General features: G+C 43.6%; 2 protein-coding genes across 7 annotated transcripts in view; one reads left to right on the top strand and one right to left on the bottom strand.

Annotated features, from left to right (window-relative positions):
• RELCH (RAB11 binding and LisH domain, coiled-coil and HEAT repeat containing) overlaps positions 1-8,044 on the bottom strand; it is a 76,809-nt gene extending 68,765 nt beyond the window's left edge. Inside the window, exon 1 of one of the 2 annotated variants that reach the window (XM_063162134.1) lies at positions 7,379-8,044. In XM_063162134.1, the coding sequence (XP_063018204.1) occupies positions 7,379-7,859 (481 nt within the window). In that variant the 5' untranslated portion in view covers positions 7,860-8,044. The remainder of the gene's footprint in view (positions 1-7,378) is intronic. The other variant, XM_063162116.1, reaches the window with a different exon arrangement.
• A 277-nt stretch (positions 8,045-8,321) lies between these two features.
• The window catches only part of PIGN (phosphatidylinositol glycan anchor biosynthesis class N), a 100,182-nt gene continuing 90,657 nt past the window's right edge, over positions 8,322-17,846 (top strand). For all 5 annotated transcript variants that reach the window (XR_010028580.1, XR_010028581.1, XR_010028578.1 and 2 more), the window contains exon 1: positions 8,322-8,353. The gene's annotated coding sequence lies outside the window, so the exon portion shown is untranslated. The remainder of the gene's footprint in view (positions 8,354-17,846) is intronic.

A 17,846-nucleotide genomic window follows, 5' to 3' on the forward strand; every position in this document is an offset into this window, starting at 1 on the left:
GAGGGGTGTTCCCTTAGGAAAAGCATCAAACCCAGCCGGACCCCCTACAGGTGTGCAAGGAGTAGCTCAAGCTGCAGCGCTCTTGAGCAAGCAGACCTTCCCAAAACAGAACAGCCAAGGGCCAGGCATAGCATGGAGGTATCCTTCCAGCCCATGACCCCAGCTGGCTTTAGCAGAAATCACAAAGCTTCACCAGCATCACATTAACTCCATATGCTTGATGCTGCAGGACTGCATTGTCCAAAATGCATCCATTAACTTGCACCACAAGGAGTTTTCCATTTGTCGCAGTAACCCAGCTTTCTGTTAAAGGCAAACATAAAGCAAAATTGTCTCAATTTAGTCCTTAAATGGCTGCCCTTGCTGAAGGACTACTTAAAGTGTATGGATAATATCTATCTTTATTCTCAGGCACTGTATTGCCTCAGTTTTTTTCATATTTAAATTTCAGTAAGTTCTCATTTGCCCACTTTCTACATTTATCTAAGGATAGTAGTAAATTTTCCAGTTAAAACTTGTGTCCATATAGTTCCCAGAAAATTAAAAAAAAAAAAAAAACACACCCAAAACTTGCAACTGGAGACCAAAGCATTTCTTCTATAAGAAAAGGCTGAGAGAGATGAAGGTGCTCAGCATGGAGAGAAGGCTCAGGAGGAGTCTGATGATGGGTATAAATAATTGAAGGGAGGGCACAAAGAGAACAGAGCCAGGCTCCTCTCAGTGGTGACCTGTGACAGACCACAGACAGTGGGCACAAACTGAAACTCAAGAGGTTCCTTTGGAGCATCAGGAAACACTTCTACTCTAAGGGTGACCAAGCACTGGCACAGATTACCCAGAGGGGTGAGGGAGTCTGTCCCTGGAGATACTTAAAAGGCCATCTGGTCATGATCCTGGGAAAGCAGCTGTAGGTCACAGTAGTTCTGCTTGAGCAGGAGGTTGGACCAGATGATCACCAGAGGTCCCTTCCCACCTCAGCCATGCTGTGATTCTGAGATTATTCTTGCCATGGTTTCTCTTATTCCAAAAGTTTTTTTCAAATGACAAAACAGCTCATAGCTTTCTTTCTCCTCTAACATCAAACAAGACAAAAAAGTACTTGTTATATAAATACAAAATTCTTGTTCTGTGACTTTTTACGTAACAGTATTTCCTTCAATTCAACAACAAAGTAATCAGCTGCATCACTATCATGCAGAGTTATATTGCAGGAAGAGAGAAGAAAATTGCCTCGACCCTACAGTGCACTGGAAGAAAAGGTTCACTATTTCTTACAAGCTTTTTCAACTAGGTCTGTCTTAAAAAAAAATTAATTAGTTTTTTTAAACTATTTGTCCAACACACTCAATATACTTAGTAGCATGTCTCAGGCATTCACATCATAAATAAATACATAAGGCCTACAAACTTTATTGAATTACTCAGTGTTTTAACCTGTGCTAGAGGAGATGTCAGCTCAGTTTCTCAAAACTGCAACTTTACAATACACTAGAAATCCAAATACAAGTAACACCTTGAAGACAAGGAGTTGTCAGATAGAACTCAGCAGTATAAGGTTTCAGGACTTCATTAAAAAAAAAAAAAAAAAAAAAAAGATTCCTCATGCTATATTTTAAAGAGATCCACAGATACAAGTTACCTAACTCAGATGTTGTAAAAAAATCTTAATTTAGTTGGGAAGTATAAGAACATCCTGGAAAAGATTTTTTCCCATATTTTCATTAATTCTGTGTTTACAGAACACAGAAGTCCAGTATGTATAAATTTTCAATTAACAGAGACAGACTGTACACAGATCAGCTTCCAACATAGCTGATTTCAATATCTACTTGATAATAACTTGCTTTCAAATACTAGACAAACTTTTTTATCAGGAATGAAACTCATGTAAAATTTTCAGCAAGCTTTCTCTCAGCTGGATAGAGTTTATGAGTCACATCTTCAGTTTAGAAAAAGGCAATTCTCAGAGGGAAAAAAAGCTACAGGAAATTTGGTATAACTTACACAGAATTGAAATTACATATGGGAGAACTTAGGAAAGGTTGCCAATGGTTGGTTCTGAAATGCAAAGCTCTAGCTCAACATTGTAATTTCCTTCTTTCCACCTACCAAAAGCCAATCTCTTCTTTCCCTAATAGCAAAACCATCAGAAGGATGGTGTGCTGCTTCAGCATAAATCCAGCTTGTTTTGCTGAAGCTTTCAGCCACAGGATGGTTAAACACACACACTACTGAACTAGCTACAGTGCATATATAGAGAGGTTCACTTCTGCTTTCCCCAGCATCAAAAAGTAACAGGAACTCTAGCACAGGAACAGAACAGAAGCCAGGACAAAAGTAATTAAATTCCCTATATTATAGCTCTGAGGATCCTAAAAGAACCACAACATGCACTAAATTAGGATATGGGAAAATACAACATAGTCATCACAGTCACTCACTACTCAGTGGATTACTCGATATTGACCTGCCTAATAAGAGAGGCTTCTACTCTCTCCTCCTTTGCCCATAATTGTCATGCTTATCAGGCTACCTTATCTTGTTACTTCTTTGTGTAGTTACATACTTATGGGGACGAACCTGTCTCCTGAACAATCTACCATTACATCACCCAAAGCTTAGACTCATCCATCAAGGACAGCTTCCAGCACACCCAGTTTTAGTCATTTGACACTTCCAACAGTTGCAAAAGCCTTAACATAAGCAGCCTGTAAGTGCATGTTACTGAAAACCTGTCAGAAACACTAGTGTCAGTAAAATGGAGTGGGTTTAAAGAAGTCACAACAGGAAAAGTTCACCTGGCTTCTCCTTCGGTAAAGCCAGCATCAGAGCACTATCAAACCTCTCAGGTTTCCTCCAGGCATTGCTCTTTTCTGCCAGGTTTCAAGTGAACTCTGCTTCCTTTTCTTTCAGCATTACATACAAACATCAACTCTTTCAAATGTTTTCTGCTCTTCATTAAAAGTGACAGCAATCAGCCTTTCCCCTCTGTTGATTAGGAGCAGCTTTGCCTATTTATCTGCACCTTTCCATTCCATCCTTTCTCAAGGGAGCACGTATTCCAAATTAGGCACTAAAACCACTCTTACTCTCAAGTTGCCAGTCTACTTCCCATTATCTGCAGATCCAGCCAACAGGACTAGGTATTTCTGCTTTCTTTCATATAGTAACAAGCCAAAGACTTCAGCTGACAACACCAAAACACCTAAGAAGTAGTCATTAGAACAAAAATTATTTGCCATCTTCTCAATTTCCTGTTTTATTTAGACTGCTATTTAAACTGAGGTATAATGAACTGTTTGGAAGTAGCCCTGTTCTGCTATATTTTCACTCAGAACAAAACTCAGTTGAAACAGCGGTCATGGCAAAGCTCCACACAAAATTACAACGTTTGTGATTCAGGATTGAGAAGAGTTGTTACCAAGACACCCCCCTCTCACAAAGTATACTCTTCCCACTTGGCTTTTTCCAGTAGGATCCATCTGAATTTCAGAGGCTACAAGCAAAAGGAGCAATGAATTAGAATATTCCACACCACCCCCAAAAAAAGCTCCCAAAGAAAAATCAAACACCCCAAATCATAAATAAATCCTGGAGCTTACTATGAAGAAGCAGCAATACTTTATATCTTTGTACTCATGGATTAGTTTCATGTAACTGGAATCAAAACCCCAGAAAGCTATAAAAAATTTTATTATGGCAATAACTAGAAAAAAATTATCTCCTGAAAAGCACAACTGCAATGTAAGTGCTCAAACCTCTTATGATTTTCATTAAAGCTATTTCAAATTTTGGGAATGTTGCACTTATGTAGCAATAAAGAAAAAAATAAATAGCAAATTTTAAGACTAACATTAGTCCTACCAGTGTAAGATGCATTCCTTCAGGAAAGGGCATTAAGCAAACACAGCAACCAAAGGGCATCGTATCAATCACATTAAAAAGAAGTTTTCTTCACCCACTATGCACAAGTTTGAATTACAGTCATGGGTATAATAAACACATTTGTGGTCCAGGAACACAGATGAGACATTTGAGCCACAGTTTTATTTCTAAATTTTGAGACACTCAGTTTCTAAATTGAGTTTCTCAATTGGTACTATATCTTCTAATGCAAAAATGATAGGGATAAAATTAATAATTAAGGGATAGGTGCTGACTAAAGCCTTGTAAAAGATCTGGAATACAGTAAGAAGGGATTTCCAAACCATACCGCCCACATGAGTAGCATTAGAAAAGTGGCATCCAGTGCTCTAGCAGACATTAAACTACTGCTATTGAAACCAGTGGAAGAAGCTCTCAGAAGTTTGGGAACATCTGGCTGAAATACAGGACATGAAGGATGACTGTACACAGTGCTGGGCATCTAACAGAACAGTGTCATCTCCTTCACTTGCTTCAAACCAGAAAAGCAAAGTTGCTAGACACAAGAAACATTTTTCATTACAATATATCTTAATCTCAGTTTGTAGATGTCATGTTGCTGCTGCTGGAAAAAGGAAGGGTGTTTTTGCAAAGAACTAAGAAATCCCAGTCATCTGACTGTCATTTGCTGTTGCAACCAAGAGCTCTGAAGCATGGTTCAAAGACAAAACAGCTTCTAAGTCACTCGCTGACCACATGATGCTGCTTGTTTAAATCCAATGATATTTGAGCAAAATCTTTTTCTAACAGTCTTTCAAGATGAAGAAATAAAACCACACCAAAATAAATAGCAGCACGCACTCAGAGTTTAGACTGGCACTTCTCAGAGTCCTTTTAGGCAATGAACACTTGTACTGAAATTCTCCCATTCTGTACAGCACGTAAAGTACGAAAGCTTCCTATTGCTCAGTGGAAATCCTCAGGCAGCATTCCAAACATACTTCACATTCAATAAGAATTGCCAGTCATACTCTTTCTGCATCCACTCCAATTATGAAAAATGTCAGAATAAAGCCAGAGAAATTAATCTAACTTGGGGGCTGGGAGGAGCAGTTACAAAGCACTGAGAACAAATTCTGACTTCAGAAATAAATAGAAATAATTTTTTTAATGATGTTATGAATTTTTTTCACTGAGGCATAAAATTCACATGACCTTGAAATGGCAATCATGCCAACCTGCACTACTTTCTACATCCATCGTTTCTATTAAGAAAACTAGTAGTTCATTCTCAAATACCTTTGGGCATGTTAAAGCAAGAGAAGGTATATGCACAACTCTCTTATAAAGACAGGTACAAGAGACTGGATCTCTCAACAAAACTGGACATTTTGACTAACTTAGGAAACTGTTCAGACTTATTCTTGGATCTGAACTACAGCTCAGTTACCTACCTAAATGAAGTAATACCAGATGCTCAGGAAAAAAGTGAGGGAACTCTTCCAAAGACCATGATTTTCAGCCCATCAGAGTCTTCTGCAGACTACATTTTAGTACTTGGAAAATGACATAACTACAGAGGCACAAGACTATCAGCTCTTGTTCAGTCAGATTCAGTCTGAACAGTGCTGTCGCAATTGCTAGCTCAATGCCAGACTTCAGACTGCAAGCAAGTCTGATGGCACCAAGTTAAAAAAGGTACTTGAGCTATATAAAAATATTTTTTCATTGTTCTGCATCTGTCACCTTTCAATGTCACTTAATGTGAAGTGCCTTTTGAATCACTGTTGAGACAAAAAAAATCCTTTGAAATGCACTCTAGCTTATTGCATATATCAGACTTCAAGACACACCTTTAGCATAAGGTCTAGCATGATACTTAATTTCAGCAATTCAGTATTATTAAACTTGTCCAAATTAAGTGTTAGTCCCCCCTTCTCTCTCTCCCCACTGCTACGGCCTCCTCCCTCCTTTTTTTAATATGGACATCCCACAGGCACCTATCAATTAGCAAGTCAGCAAAATAATAATTAAGATGTTCTTGCATAAGTGCACATTGCTCTAAGACTGCAAGAGGTCTTAGGTCTTTTTTTTTTTTTCCATGCATAACAACACAGCTACACAGGCTGCTGCTTTTCTAATTCTGGAGTATGTGCAGTGTCAATAACTGGAAACAACATACTATGTTAACAAAGAAAAGAGAATATTTAATCAATCAGATTAATTGACTGGAATCCCCAAGGAAGCAGCTTGGGGATGAAACAGAAATTTTTATCAGTTCAAAGCCCTGAAGCACAAGTTTTTCCAATGTTCACTAATCATATAATGAAGAAGACCACACTGCAGCTCTCAATTGGACAAAGAGAAATATAAAATTCTAATAATTCACAAACAAGACAAACAGAATATAAACAACACAGCAGGAATTATAAAAGAAGCCACACATTTTTTAAAAGACCTTCAAATGCACTAACAAGTTGAAGTTCAGATGTCTATTATCCCAACCATGCAGATGCTACTAGTTATTTCCAAATTTAAAGTGTAACTTTGTGTCTTTCCAACATCAGAAACTCTTAAAAGAAACGAAAATATAGGACTATTCACAAAATGCCTTTAGGCATCTTGGACATAATTATGTCTTTCACCTGTCTGCTACCCACAATTCCTTTCAATGCCTTCCCACGAGTTCATTAAGTCCTCAAACTCAGGTGGCTGGTCAGCTTCTCTTTCCCAAAGCCACCTCCACAGGCTATCTCCTTTTAGAACCCGATGTGTCCGGACAGCAACACTGACAAGACACTGAGGTGATTTTATCCAAAGCCATGTGTGCTACTTTTAAAACACAAAAGCTGTTAAGGCCAGCTGTGTGACAACTGTCCAAACACCTGCACTCCTTTTGCTCCCTAAACTTTTACCAACTCAGTATATTTACCGAGTTCCCCATCTCCTTGGCTAGCCAAAGATTGCAGACACTTGGTAAACATGGAAGTGTTAATTATAGGAAGCATTGTACTAGTTGTGCAAGAGCTGCGAAACTCAGACCTGTCTTTAGCTGCAGCACCAGAAATAACACCCTGGTTCCTTACACCCCAATTCTGACAGGTTTTATACTCTACATGTGGCACTCACGGCTTAACACCCCATTCTTTCTCCCAGCAGCGTACGACTTATCTCTTGGCAGTGAGCGCTAAAGACGCTGCTGGAAATAATTTCTCCCACATTTGGTAAATACCGGTGACGCTCACCGGGATACTGAAGCTCGATGAAACTACGCCTGTGGCACCAGGGTAACACCGGATCTGGCAGCGCACCTCCTCAGTCCCTCAGCACCGCTCCTACAGCCTCCGCCAGTCCCGCACAGGTTACAGAGAACAAGGAACGACTGAAGGAGCGATGCCAAGCGCTTTTCCCGGCCGCCCAGCGACACGGAGAGCCATCCCCGCCCAGCCCCGTGCTCCCACCGGCGGCTGTCCCCGCCTCCCGGAGCCCCCGGCCCCGAGCCAGGGTCACTTACTGAGCTGCCCGGCCCCGGGCTCCCTGCCGCCGGCTCCCCCGAGCCCGCTGCTGCCGCCCAGGCTGCCCAGGGCCCCGCCGGCGGGCGGCGTGCCGCTCTGCCGCTCGAAGTTGCCCGGGTTGGAGAAGAAATCGCGGAGCCGGGGCAGCTCCCGGCCGCTCTCCAGCAGCTCCGTGTGCAGCTCCAGCGCCGTCAGCAGGAACTGGTCCCGCAGCAGCTGCGCCGCTATCGCGTCCATCGGCACCCGCGGCAGCTCCCCGGCCCCCGCGGCAGCATCGCCGGGTGCCGCCGCTCGCAGACCCGGCAGCTCCTCGGGGCTCCCCGCCGCCGGCTCCGGCTGCTGCTGCGGGTACGCCGGCCCGCCCGGCTCGGTGCTGCTGCTGCTGCCGCCGCCGGGCCGGGGCTCCTCGGGCTCGTCCTCCTCCGAGTCGCTGAGGAAGGGGTTCACACTGCCGCCCCCGCCGGCCGCCGCCGCCGCCATCTTACAGCCCGCCGCGGCGCGACCGCTGCCGGGACGCTACCGCGGCAAAGCCTGAGCGGAGACGCCGCCGCAGAACCTCCCTCCTGGCGGGGCCGGGGCCCGAGCCGCTGCCAGGCCCCTGTCGATGGTGCTGATGATGTTGACGACGCCGCTGCTGCCGCGGGCGCTGCCGCCACCTGCGGCCACAGCGACTCCCCGCCGCCGCCTCCTCGGCGGCCTCCCACCCGCCCTGCTGCCGCTTCCGGATCCCCGCTCGCGCGAGACTTCCCGCGGCCAACCGCGAGCCGTGCCCCGGCGGGCGGCCCCGCCCCCTCCGGGCCTCGCGCCCGCTCCCTCCGCGCAGGGCGGAGCCCGAGGAGAGGCAGCGACGCTGAGGGGCGTGGCCACAGTCAGGGGGCGGGGCTCCGGGGTACCCCCGCGGCGGGCGCGGTCCGGGGCGGGGCCGGGAGAGGCGGAGGGCGGAAGCGGAAGCGGATCGCGGCGGGGGAGGAGGAGTGAGTTCTGGCGCGTGGGCACCGCGCGCTTCCCGCGGGGAGGGGGCGGCCTATCCTGGGGTACCGGGAGAGGGGCGGCCGATCCTGAGGCACCGGGAATGGGGGCGGCCGATCCTGAGGCACCGGGAATGGGGGCGGCCGATCCTGGGGCACCGGGAATGGGGGCGGCCGATCCTGAGGGACCGGGAATGCGGTGGGCACGGGCTGCGCCTCCCCGTTTCCGCAAATCTTGGTTCGCTCCGCAGCCTCCATGGCGGCCGCCCCGCCCGTAGGGGCTCAGGGCACTTCTGGGACGGGAGGGATGCGGGACTCGGCTTGGCCCCCGAGTCGGGCTGGGGGCTCGGACCCTCGGCGGGTTGTGTTGGCTGGGCCAGGGTAGGGCTCCCCGGGGAAAGCAGCGCCCAGCGAGGGCCCCGGGGGTGGACATTGGACTGCTGAAGGAGTGGAGTCACTGTTCTGGAGGTGTTTAAGGAAAGGCTGGATGCAGCACTCGGTGCCATGGTCTAGGTGACGTGGGTTCGGTCATGGGTTGGACTCGATGTCACTATCTCAGAGGCCTTTTCCAGCCAAGGTGGTTCTGTAACTCCGTGTTCCCGATGGGTGTGTGAGCCGTGTCCCAGCATCAGGTGTTAGGGAGAGCACAAATGCAGGTGGATAATAACTTGATGACCTCTGGAAGAAGGCAATTCAGGGGGACTACAGGGATGTTGTAAGGTTATGCTGAGAGAAAATTAGAAGGGCCAAAACCCATCTAGTACTTAATCTGACTGCTGCTGTAGAAGACAATCAAATGTATTTGCAGATACATCAGCAGCAAAATGAGAGCTAAGGAGGCTGTTTATCCTTTTGTGGAATGCAAGAGGAAACAGTGGTAAAGGATGAGGAAGAGGCTGTGGTACAAAACATCTTCTTTTCCTTACTCTTTAATGACAAAGCCAGTTGCCCTCATGACGTACAGCCCTGAGCCAGATGAAGGGAACAGGGAGTGGAATGATGCTTCCATTGGCTCAGAGGGTGACAGGGCTCTGCCGAGGGATCTGTTGCATCAGGCTGTGCTACAGGATGCAGGAAAAGTGTCTGGAAGCTGGCCCAGCAGAAAAGGACCTGGGTGTGCTGATAGACAGTTGCCTGAAGATGAGCCAGCAGTGTGCTCAGGTGGCCAAGAAGGCCAATGACATCCTGGCCTGTATCAACAATCACACCAGGGCAGGGATTGTCCCTCTGTACTCAGCACTGGTGAGGCTGCACCTTGAATCCTGTGTCTAGTTTTGGGCTCCTCACTACAAGAAGGACATCGAGGTGCTGGAGCGTGTCCAGAGACGGGCAATGGAGCTGATGAAGGGTCTGGAGCACAGGTTTTATGGGGAATGGCTGCGGGAGCTGGGTCATTTAGCCTGGAGAAAAGGAAGTTTGGGGGGCACCTTCCTGTTCTCTACAGCCACCTGAAAGGAGGCAGTAGCAAGGTGAAGGTTGGCCTCCTCTCCCAGGTAACAAGTGATAGGAGGAAAAGAAATCACTTCAAGTTGTGCCACTGATTTTTCTTCTAATATGCGTAAGATTGAATATTAGTAAAAATTTATTCACTGAAAGGGCAATCAGGCATTGGAACAGGCTGCCCAGGAAATTGCCGGGATCACCATCCCTAGAAATATTCAAAAGACATGTGAATGTGACACTTGGGAATGTGTTTTAGCAGTGGACTTGGCACTGCCGTGTTAACAGCTGGAGTCAATGACCTTTGAAGTCTTTTCAAACCTAAATAGTTCTATGAGTCCATGAAATTGTGTGTCTGGAAGTGTGAAGTTACCACTTTTAAAAACACGATGCAAAGTGGTTACTTTGTGTGTTACCTGGCAGAACACTTGCAGCCAGAATGTAGCAGCAGGAAGCGTGTGCTACTGAAGGAAGTTCAGCTCACTGGAAACTGCAAAACAGGGCCAGCTTTGGTTTCTGTTTGGTTTCTTTGAAAATGTTGTTCCATTCCCACCAGTGGAAGCTCTGTGTAAAGCTGATCCACTAGGACCTGCATATTGGGGCTGAACTCTTGGTAATAGAATAATGTGAATGGTTGGCAGTGACATGGAGATCTAAAAGCACTCCGGAGTACTCACTCCAAACTCTTCCATTCACATGGTGGTTGCCATAAAAGACTGTGCTTTCGAGTTTTGGATTTGCGTAACTTTTCTGTAAATTTTATACTCAATTTAGCTTTCTGTCCTGTAATAAACTTTGGATTTTATTACCGCTGTGTTGTTTCATGTTGTTGATCCACTAAAAAGAGCCTAAGTGGCAGAGCATGAACTGGTTGTAGTGTAACGTAAAATAGCAGTGTGTTGAAAATGCTTCAAAATTCCAGTGGGACCACAACAAAAATGGGGACAAAAACATATTAGCGTTGCTGCTCCGGTGGATTTGAGAACCTTTAAGGAAACCTTCTGCTTTTCCCATTCCTTTCTGGAGGGTTAGAGCGCGTTCCGAGTGAGTTTATTGTTATTGTTAGCCGGCTCCGGTGCTTTGCCTCCGGCCGGCTCCTGCAGCGGCCTCTGGCGGCGATCCCCGCGCTCTGCAGCGCCCGCGCCTGCCGTTCTCTTCCCAAACTCATCTCTGCCCGCTTCTCCGTGCCAGTAAGGACTAACTTTATTCACTCTTCCGCGCTGAAAATCGATGTAAAAGCGTCCCATTGTTTCCGTGCTTTGGAAGAGGTTTGTTTGGGTTTGTGAAACTAAATGAAATATTTACAGATGTCACCCGATTGCTCCAAAATAATTTATGGATTGCTGGGAAAAAGCTGTCTTCGCTGAAATGTATATTCCAGGAATGAGGAGTGTAGGTAGAAAAATGTGCTTGTAACAATATGCTTAGAAGAGTTTATGTGCCAAAGGGGTATTGTTCTGAGAAACCAGAGAATAAAACCTGATAGTGCCTCAGAGGATGCGTGAGGCAGAAAAAGCTGCATGAGTTCTGGAAATGGAGCATTATATAGGTCTAGGTGAGGCAGACAGCTGCGAGTTAATTATTCAGTAGTCATTCTAAGAGAGGCAGATTGTTCATCAAGCTGCTTTGTCTCTTAGTGGAGTTGCTGTCTCCTTCTAACTTTTAAAGGATTTGAGTTCTATGTCTGAAGAACAACATATCTAAATACATCTCAGAAAGCTAAGAGTCCAAAATACATGGGCTTGTACAAAAAAAATCTGAAGAGTCTTTTTTTGGAAGGGGTGGTGTAAACATTTTTTTCAGTCTATGCATGTTTTGTTTTACGAACTTGTAAATTTATGATCCTTGAACTGAAATATTAGTAGAAAAAAGTTTGTTTTTACTGTGTTGATTTTGGTAGGAGGGTTAAATCTTGAGCTAATGCCTGAGAGTTTAATGAACTGAAACATATGAGCAGTTTCAGGTTCCTTCTGTTCTTTGGTGGGGTCATGGGTGGGTAAATTGTTCTTTCTTTCTGCACTACCCTGGTGCAGTGTCAGCCATTCTCTCACCCACTGAACACACAGTTTAAGCCAAGCTTTAAGGAGGTTTCTGTTTCAGCTCCCACAGCCAAAGTTAATTTCATTCAAGTAAGTTAATTCTATTAGGTACGTACTGGGGCTTTTTTCTGTGCTGAATGCTTGAAGTAGATGAATTAATGTGTTCAAGTGGGTCCTATAAGGAAATAGGGGAGCTTTTTTAATCTGATTGGGATCCCAATTAGGGCACAGGGAACAAAATAATGGAGAACTATCTGAAGAAAATCTGATTTCTACTTTAAAATATTGCTGATCTGTGAGTTCTACCAACACTTGCTTAAGTTTTCTTCTAAAAGTGAGCTGCCTGAAAGAATCTTTGTCTATATATGTTTATTGAAGGGTGACTTTTGCCTCCTTTCAAAAGAAACTTGACGGCAATTATGATTTTTATGTTTGCTTTTAGACCTTAAAAACGAATTTTAGTGCTTTGTTAACTCTAACCTCTAAAATATTTTTATATTTTGTGGGAGCCAAATAATGAAGATGTTGAGACACATAATGTTGGTAGCTTGTACTTAAAGACCTCTGCCAGGTCTCTGAAATTCTATCTATCCATTCCAGTTTCAAGGGAATGTTTTTTAATGAGAACAGCCTGTAACTATCAGTAGTTAATGGTTACTTGTGTGTTACATTCAGATGTAGCTTTGCCCAGAAAAATCCTGCTTTATAAGGGTTTGTTAAATTGGGATTTTAAGTAAAAGTAGTACAGCAGTGTGAATGGGCACTTGGAAATGTTTTCAGTGTCACCAAAAATGTGGTAATGACCCATGAAATCCGGTGAAGACCTGAATTAAACAAAACAACCCCCCAAAATCCCTTTGGATTCAAGTTTGGCTGTGTTTTTCTACCTCCAAAACTGCTGTTTTGAAGTGTTATTGTAAACAGCGGGTATTTGGGAAACCTACCATCAAAAAAAGACATCAAACACACTAAGAGCCTAAGGAGTATTTTAGAAAACTTGTTCAGGCTTTATTATGTGTATATTTATGGCTTTGTGAGAATGAATATGTAAGGAAAAATTGCTGTTACAGTTGAGTGAGGATTTATAAACTGTGAATCAAAGACATGACCTTTTAGACACTGCAAACACTTGAGTATTGAATTACTTGGGCCTTGTTCATAGCCTGGAGGATGGAGCACATTGTCTGGGCTGTAGGCTACCCAGAAAGGTGTTGCAGAGGCTCTGAGATGGGTGCCTGACCATGGTGAGGGACAGGAGAGGTGGGGAAGGGAAGCTGCTCTGTGCTTTTGCTGTCTGCTTCACGTTATTCCTCTTCAATTTAGTGTTTGCACAGTTTTGAACAAAAAATCAGCATTTTTTTCCTTATATGGCCTACAACTAACGTGGGATGCAGGCTTCAAAGAATGAAGGAGTCTGAGGACGTGCTTTGAGCATGCTGAGTTAGGTCTTTTGTTAGGAGGAGATGGCATCCTGTCCTGCTGCCAACACAGAGGTTTGTGCTGGGAATTCAGGGAACTAAACTACAGCAAAGTCATTTTTATTCTTCCTGCTTTTTTTTCCCCCTTTCTTGAGGTTATTTTCAATTGAATTCATTCTCTAGAATACTTAACTATCCAGTTGTACACCTGGCTGTGCCAGCCCAAGGAAGAGATTTGCCTTGGGAATAGGTGGGCAGGAGCACAGGAGGACAGGACAGCCCTCTGCAGCTGTACTGGCTTTGTTTTGCTTGGAGTATTTGTAACTGTGAAAGCCTCTTGTTCTGCTAACTGCTACCCCCATGACAGCTGTTTTTGTATAAAAGACTTGATAAAATAGATTTGCCTTGCTGGTCCCAAGTATTTTGGAAAATACGCTTTTAGTTACAAGCAAGTTTTGATAGGTGGCAGGGTACAAGTGAATAACTGATACCCAGATCACCTCAAATATGAGAACTGGGGAGTTATTGCCCATCTGTATTCTCCAGGTTTGTGGGTTTCTCCCTAGCAGTTTTTGGTTTGTCTTCTGAGCTCTTTTTTTCTCTTCAGTGGTTCTGTTGCTGTCATTTGCTGAAAGAGTTAGACTGCTGGGGAGTTTTCATTTTAAATCAGCAGTTCCCCATATTGCAAAGAAGCAGAACACTGATTGTTCACAGGCATAATTTTCTGTTTCCATTAATTATTAGACTCAGTCAGCAGCTGAAAAATAAAGGTGTATTATACAAATGAAAAGTGGCTTGGCATTGTAATAAAAACAAACAAAAGCTCATAGGGCTTCAGCAGAGGGTGTTTGCAAGTTGATATAAATGCTGATGAATGTTAACTACTTGGTTAGTGGAGGCCAATGTAGGAGCACAGAGAACTTTGTACTAAAGTGAAGGCCAGTATTTCAGGCAGCAGTAATTGATAAGTTCAGTGATGTTTTGAGTCCTGTGGGAGCTTAGGGAAATGTTTCCTTTGTGAACAGCTTGCAAGTATGTCTGCTGGTGGAAGTGTTAAAGAGAAGGTGATTCCTTTGCATAGAGATTGCTTACTGCGCCTCAAAGCATCCTTGCACAAATACTGTGCATGTTTGTGTTATGACTTGATGCTCTTTTAAAGGAGGCGTATCCATCCTTTTAATCATTTTTCTACACTTTACACCCTGACTGTTGCAGCTCTTTCAGGCCAGGAGGGCTGGGTGTGCCGGGGTTCTGTGTGTGCGGTGGCGCCGGGCGCGGTGCAGGACCCTGGAGAGCGCCGGGAGAGCTCCGAGCCGCGCCCGCGCTCCTGCTCCTCCTTCAGAGGAGGTTTTGTTCGCACTGGGGAGCTTAGCTTGCCTCTGGCCGTGTCAGCCTTGTCTGGCAGGTAAAGGTATAGAAAATACATTTGCCGGCCAAACAAGGCTGACACGGAACAACGAGAAGAGAGTCTGGGAGGAAATGAGGTGCAGCTCAAAGGACCAAAACAGGCCCAAACTAACCTCACCCCTGCAAAAGTAGGGGAAAAAAATCAAGGAGGAAGACACAACTTTGATGGGGAAGATATGAGAGACACGGCATGGATACTGGGAAAAAAAAAAAAAAATCTTTGCCAAAGTGAAAGGCATCAAAAGGCATGGGATGCTGTGATGTGCAGGGGTGTGCACCAAAGCTTTCCAAAATTGATCCCTATTGAAATGCTGGAAACAGAAAAGAAGGACTTATAAGCACTCTGGAATGGAGATACGATCACAGGAAAGGTAAAGGTATAGAAAATGTAGGACTATGCTAGCTGGTTGAATTGTGTTCAGCTACATGTTATGGTCAACTTGCTAGCATAACTAAGTAATAATTTTGAACCCAGAAAGTTCTGAAGTCTTTTACTAAAAAAAAGAAAAAAAAAGAAAAATCCCCCAACTTTTGTAAAGGTGGGAAACTACAAATAATTGATTCTTTGGCTGCCTTTTATCAAAGTATTACTCTATGCTTGCAAGATGTGGTCTCTTTTTTTCCTTCAAACTGAAGCTTTTGGTAAATTTGCATTCAGAGGCTCGTGTAAGATCCAACAGATGTGCTTGTTGCTGTATGACATAATTCTTGTTTATTTGTAATGGTTGCTCTCAGTAAGCAAATGTGACTTAGTAGAAGCAAAACAACTTCTGCCAACTTTTTAAAACCTTCATTATTCATACTAGCTTCTCTAGAGCATACATAAAGCACTGTTTGTTTGGTTTTTTTGTTTTTTCTTTGTTAAAGGGTATTTTTTTCCTCTGTGTGTATCTATAACACATTTGCAAACTAGTTTTGCAAGAGTGTAGCTGAAAGTTATTTTTTTTCATCCTCATCCCTCTGTGTTAGGTTAATATTTATTGTATGATCCTTGCCCCTTTTTTATTAAAGGGCAGAACTGTCATGCTTGTATTGGTACTTCTGCTTTATTGTGTATTTTTATTGCAAATGGCTTTTAAAATACCCCCGGGGGCCTTCAGCCGTGGTTTGTGAGGGAGGGCTCCAGTAAGACAGAAGATTGCTGTGGCAAGCTGCCTTCCATGTACTTGTCTTCTCTTAAGTGCCACTTGTCCCTTGACCCTGACCTGTGAAAACTGGTAGGATGTGTTTTATTAGACACTGTCAGGCTGATATTCCTTCCCCAAAAGTGCCCCTTTCTAAAGGTTATTTTCAATTGAATATAAAACTTTTAATATGAAGAATCTGTCTACAAAATCTCCAAGCAGGTTAAGAAAAAAAACCAGTAACAGGAAAGCATTCTTGTTTTATTCAAGAATGCAGAAATCTGAGGGACTCTACTACTTTTGGTGGTACAAAAAAGAATTAAACAGTCCATTTTGAGATGAAAAAGAAAAAATACAGTATCACAGTGATGTTTGAAGAAGGCTTGCTGGTAGGGTATTGCTGAATGACTTAGAAATCAAGAAATATGCAAGAGGATTTGCAGATACCTCCTGAGACCCTGCATAGGTCCTCCAAATGCTGTTACCCAGTGAAGTAATTCACAGCAAGATCACTCAGGGTTTCTCATTGTTGGGTTTTGTTTTTTGTGAGTTCTGAATTTTTAGCTGCATGCATCCTGAGTGAATGTAATGCTAAATTTCTACTCCATATTTTGCCTGCACTTGGCTAACAAATGGTACAAAAGGGTGGTGCTCTTGTTTTCTCTTTCATGCCTCAAAAACGTAATTGTTTCTTAATGAAGTGCTCTTGTTCTCTTTATTACTGTTGTCCCATTGTCAGTGTTCTCAGGTATGGGCTTTTTTCCTGGGAAAATTGTGGATCCAGTTTCCCATGTTTAAGGATAATTCAGAGAAAATTGCGTAGGCTGACACTGGGGTGACTGCTTTGCAGTGTGTTCATGTGTTCAAGTATTGGAACACTTGATGCTTCAATGATGCTTTGCAGGTCATAGTCAAATTTCTCTCTAGGGGGATAGAATATAAGGAGATAAAGATAGTGTAGAAATTAATCTTACCCCTAAGGAGTTTCAGCTGGGCCCATTATCAAAGATTAGGAACAGGCCTGACTTTACCAGGCCACAGCTGTAACCAATGAGAAGAAGAGTGCTATACAAGAGTGGGGTGGCTGGGTGAGAAGGGAACTGGAGTCAGGTGGCTCCTTTGTGAAGAAGAAAGAGTCAGTGCTCTGAGGAGCTGACCACGAGAAACACCAAGAAGGTATGGAACTCTTGTGATAGGAGACAACAGTATGGAACCCCTGCAATAAGATGACAACATTTCTCCCTGAAAAATTCTGGCATGAGAGACTTTTCTAGGCAGACAGAATAATTTTGATTATCGAGTGATGTTTAAAAGAAAGTTAAGTATTCTTTGAGCTCTTTGCCTCAGGTTTGGATGTGCTTTACTGAACCACATTTAAAATCTAAAACAGTTGTCATTTGTTATTATAATTGCTAAAATGCTCAGTGAAGGTGTTGAACATAAAATAATTTTAAACAGATGGTTTGAATTACAAAAGCCACTTCAGTGCTAGAGCAAGTGGAAATACTGTAGTTGTAGTTTCATTGTCTGGCAGAGTATGTTATACTTCAATAGAGAAAGAAAATGAAAATTTGGGGAGGAGAAAAAGGGAATTTGTCATTTTCCCACTTCATACATGATGAAGTCAAGATGAGGGTTTGGGGTTTCCTATGTTCAAGTGGTGAGTGAAGATGTGAGAGTTACTCAGAATTGGCAGGTACAGCTCTTGTGTAAATTACAGCCTTGTGCAGTCAGTAGGTGTGGGCTGTGACAGCAGCAATGACTTGAGTGCATTTCCTGACTGGTGTAGCTCTTTAAAAATCTAAATTAGTGAAAGAATAGGGTAGGGACTGCTAACCACCACCTTTAGAGCTGACATATGCAAAGTACTGTCAGACCACCCAACTTCCATTTGCTCCTCTGCCCTAAGAAAATGATAATGTTTTAATGTGTAGACAAGCTGTACAGTCACAACTGTGCCTGTTAAATTACATAAAACACAACACTGTTTAATTGAAAAATATTAGCCAAAAGCACAGCAGACATTCTTGTCTATTTATTTTTTCTGTAGAAGATAAGGCCATTGATGCTT

This window comes from Melospiza melodia, chromosome 1 (assembly GCF_035770615.1).
Source record: "Melospiza melodia melodia isolate bMelMel2 chromosome 1, bMelMel2.pri, whole genome shotgun sequence".
Classification (NCBI taxonomy): Eukaryota; Metazoa; Chordata; class Aves; order Passeriformes; family Passerellidae; genus Melospiza; species Melospiza melodia.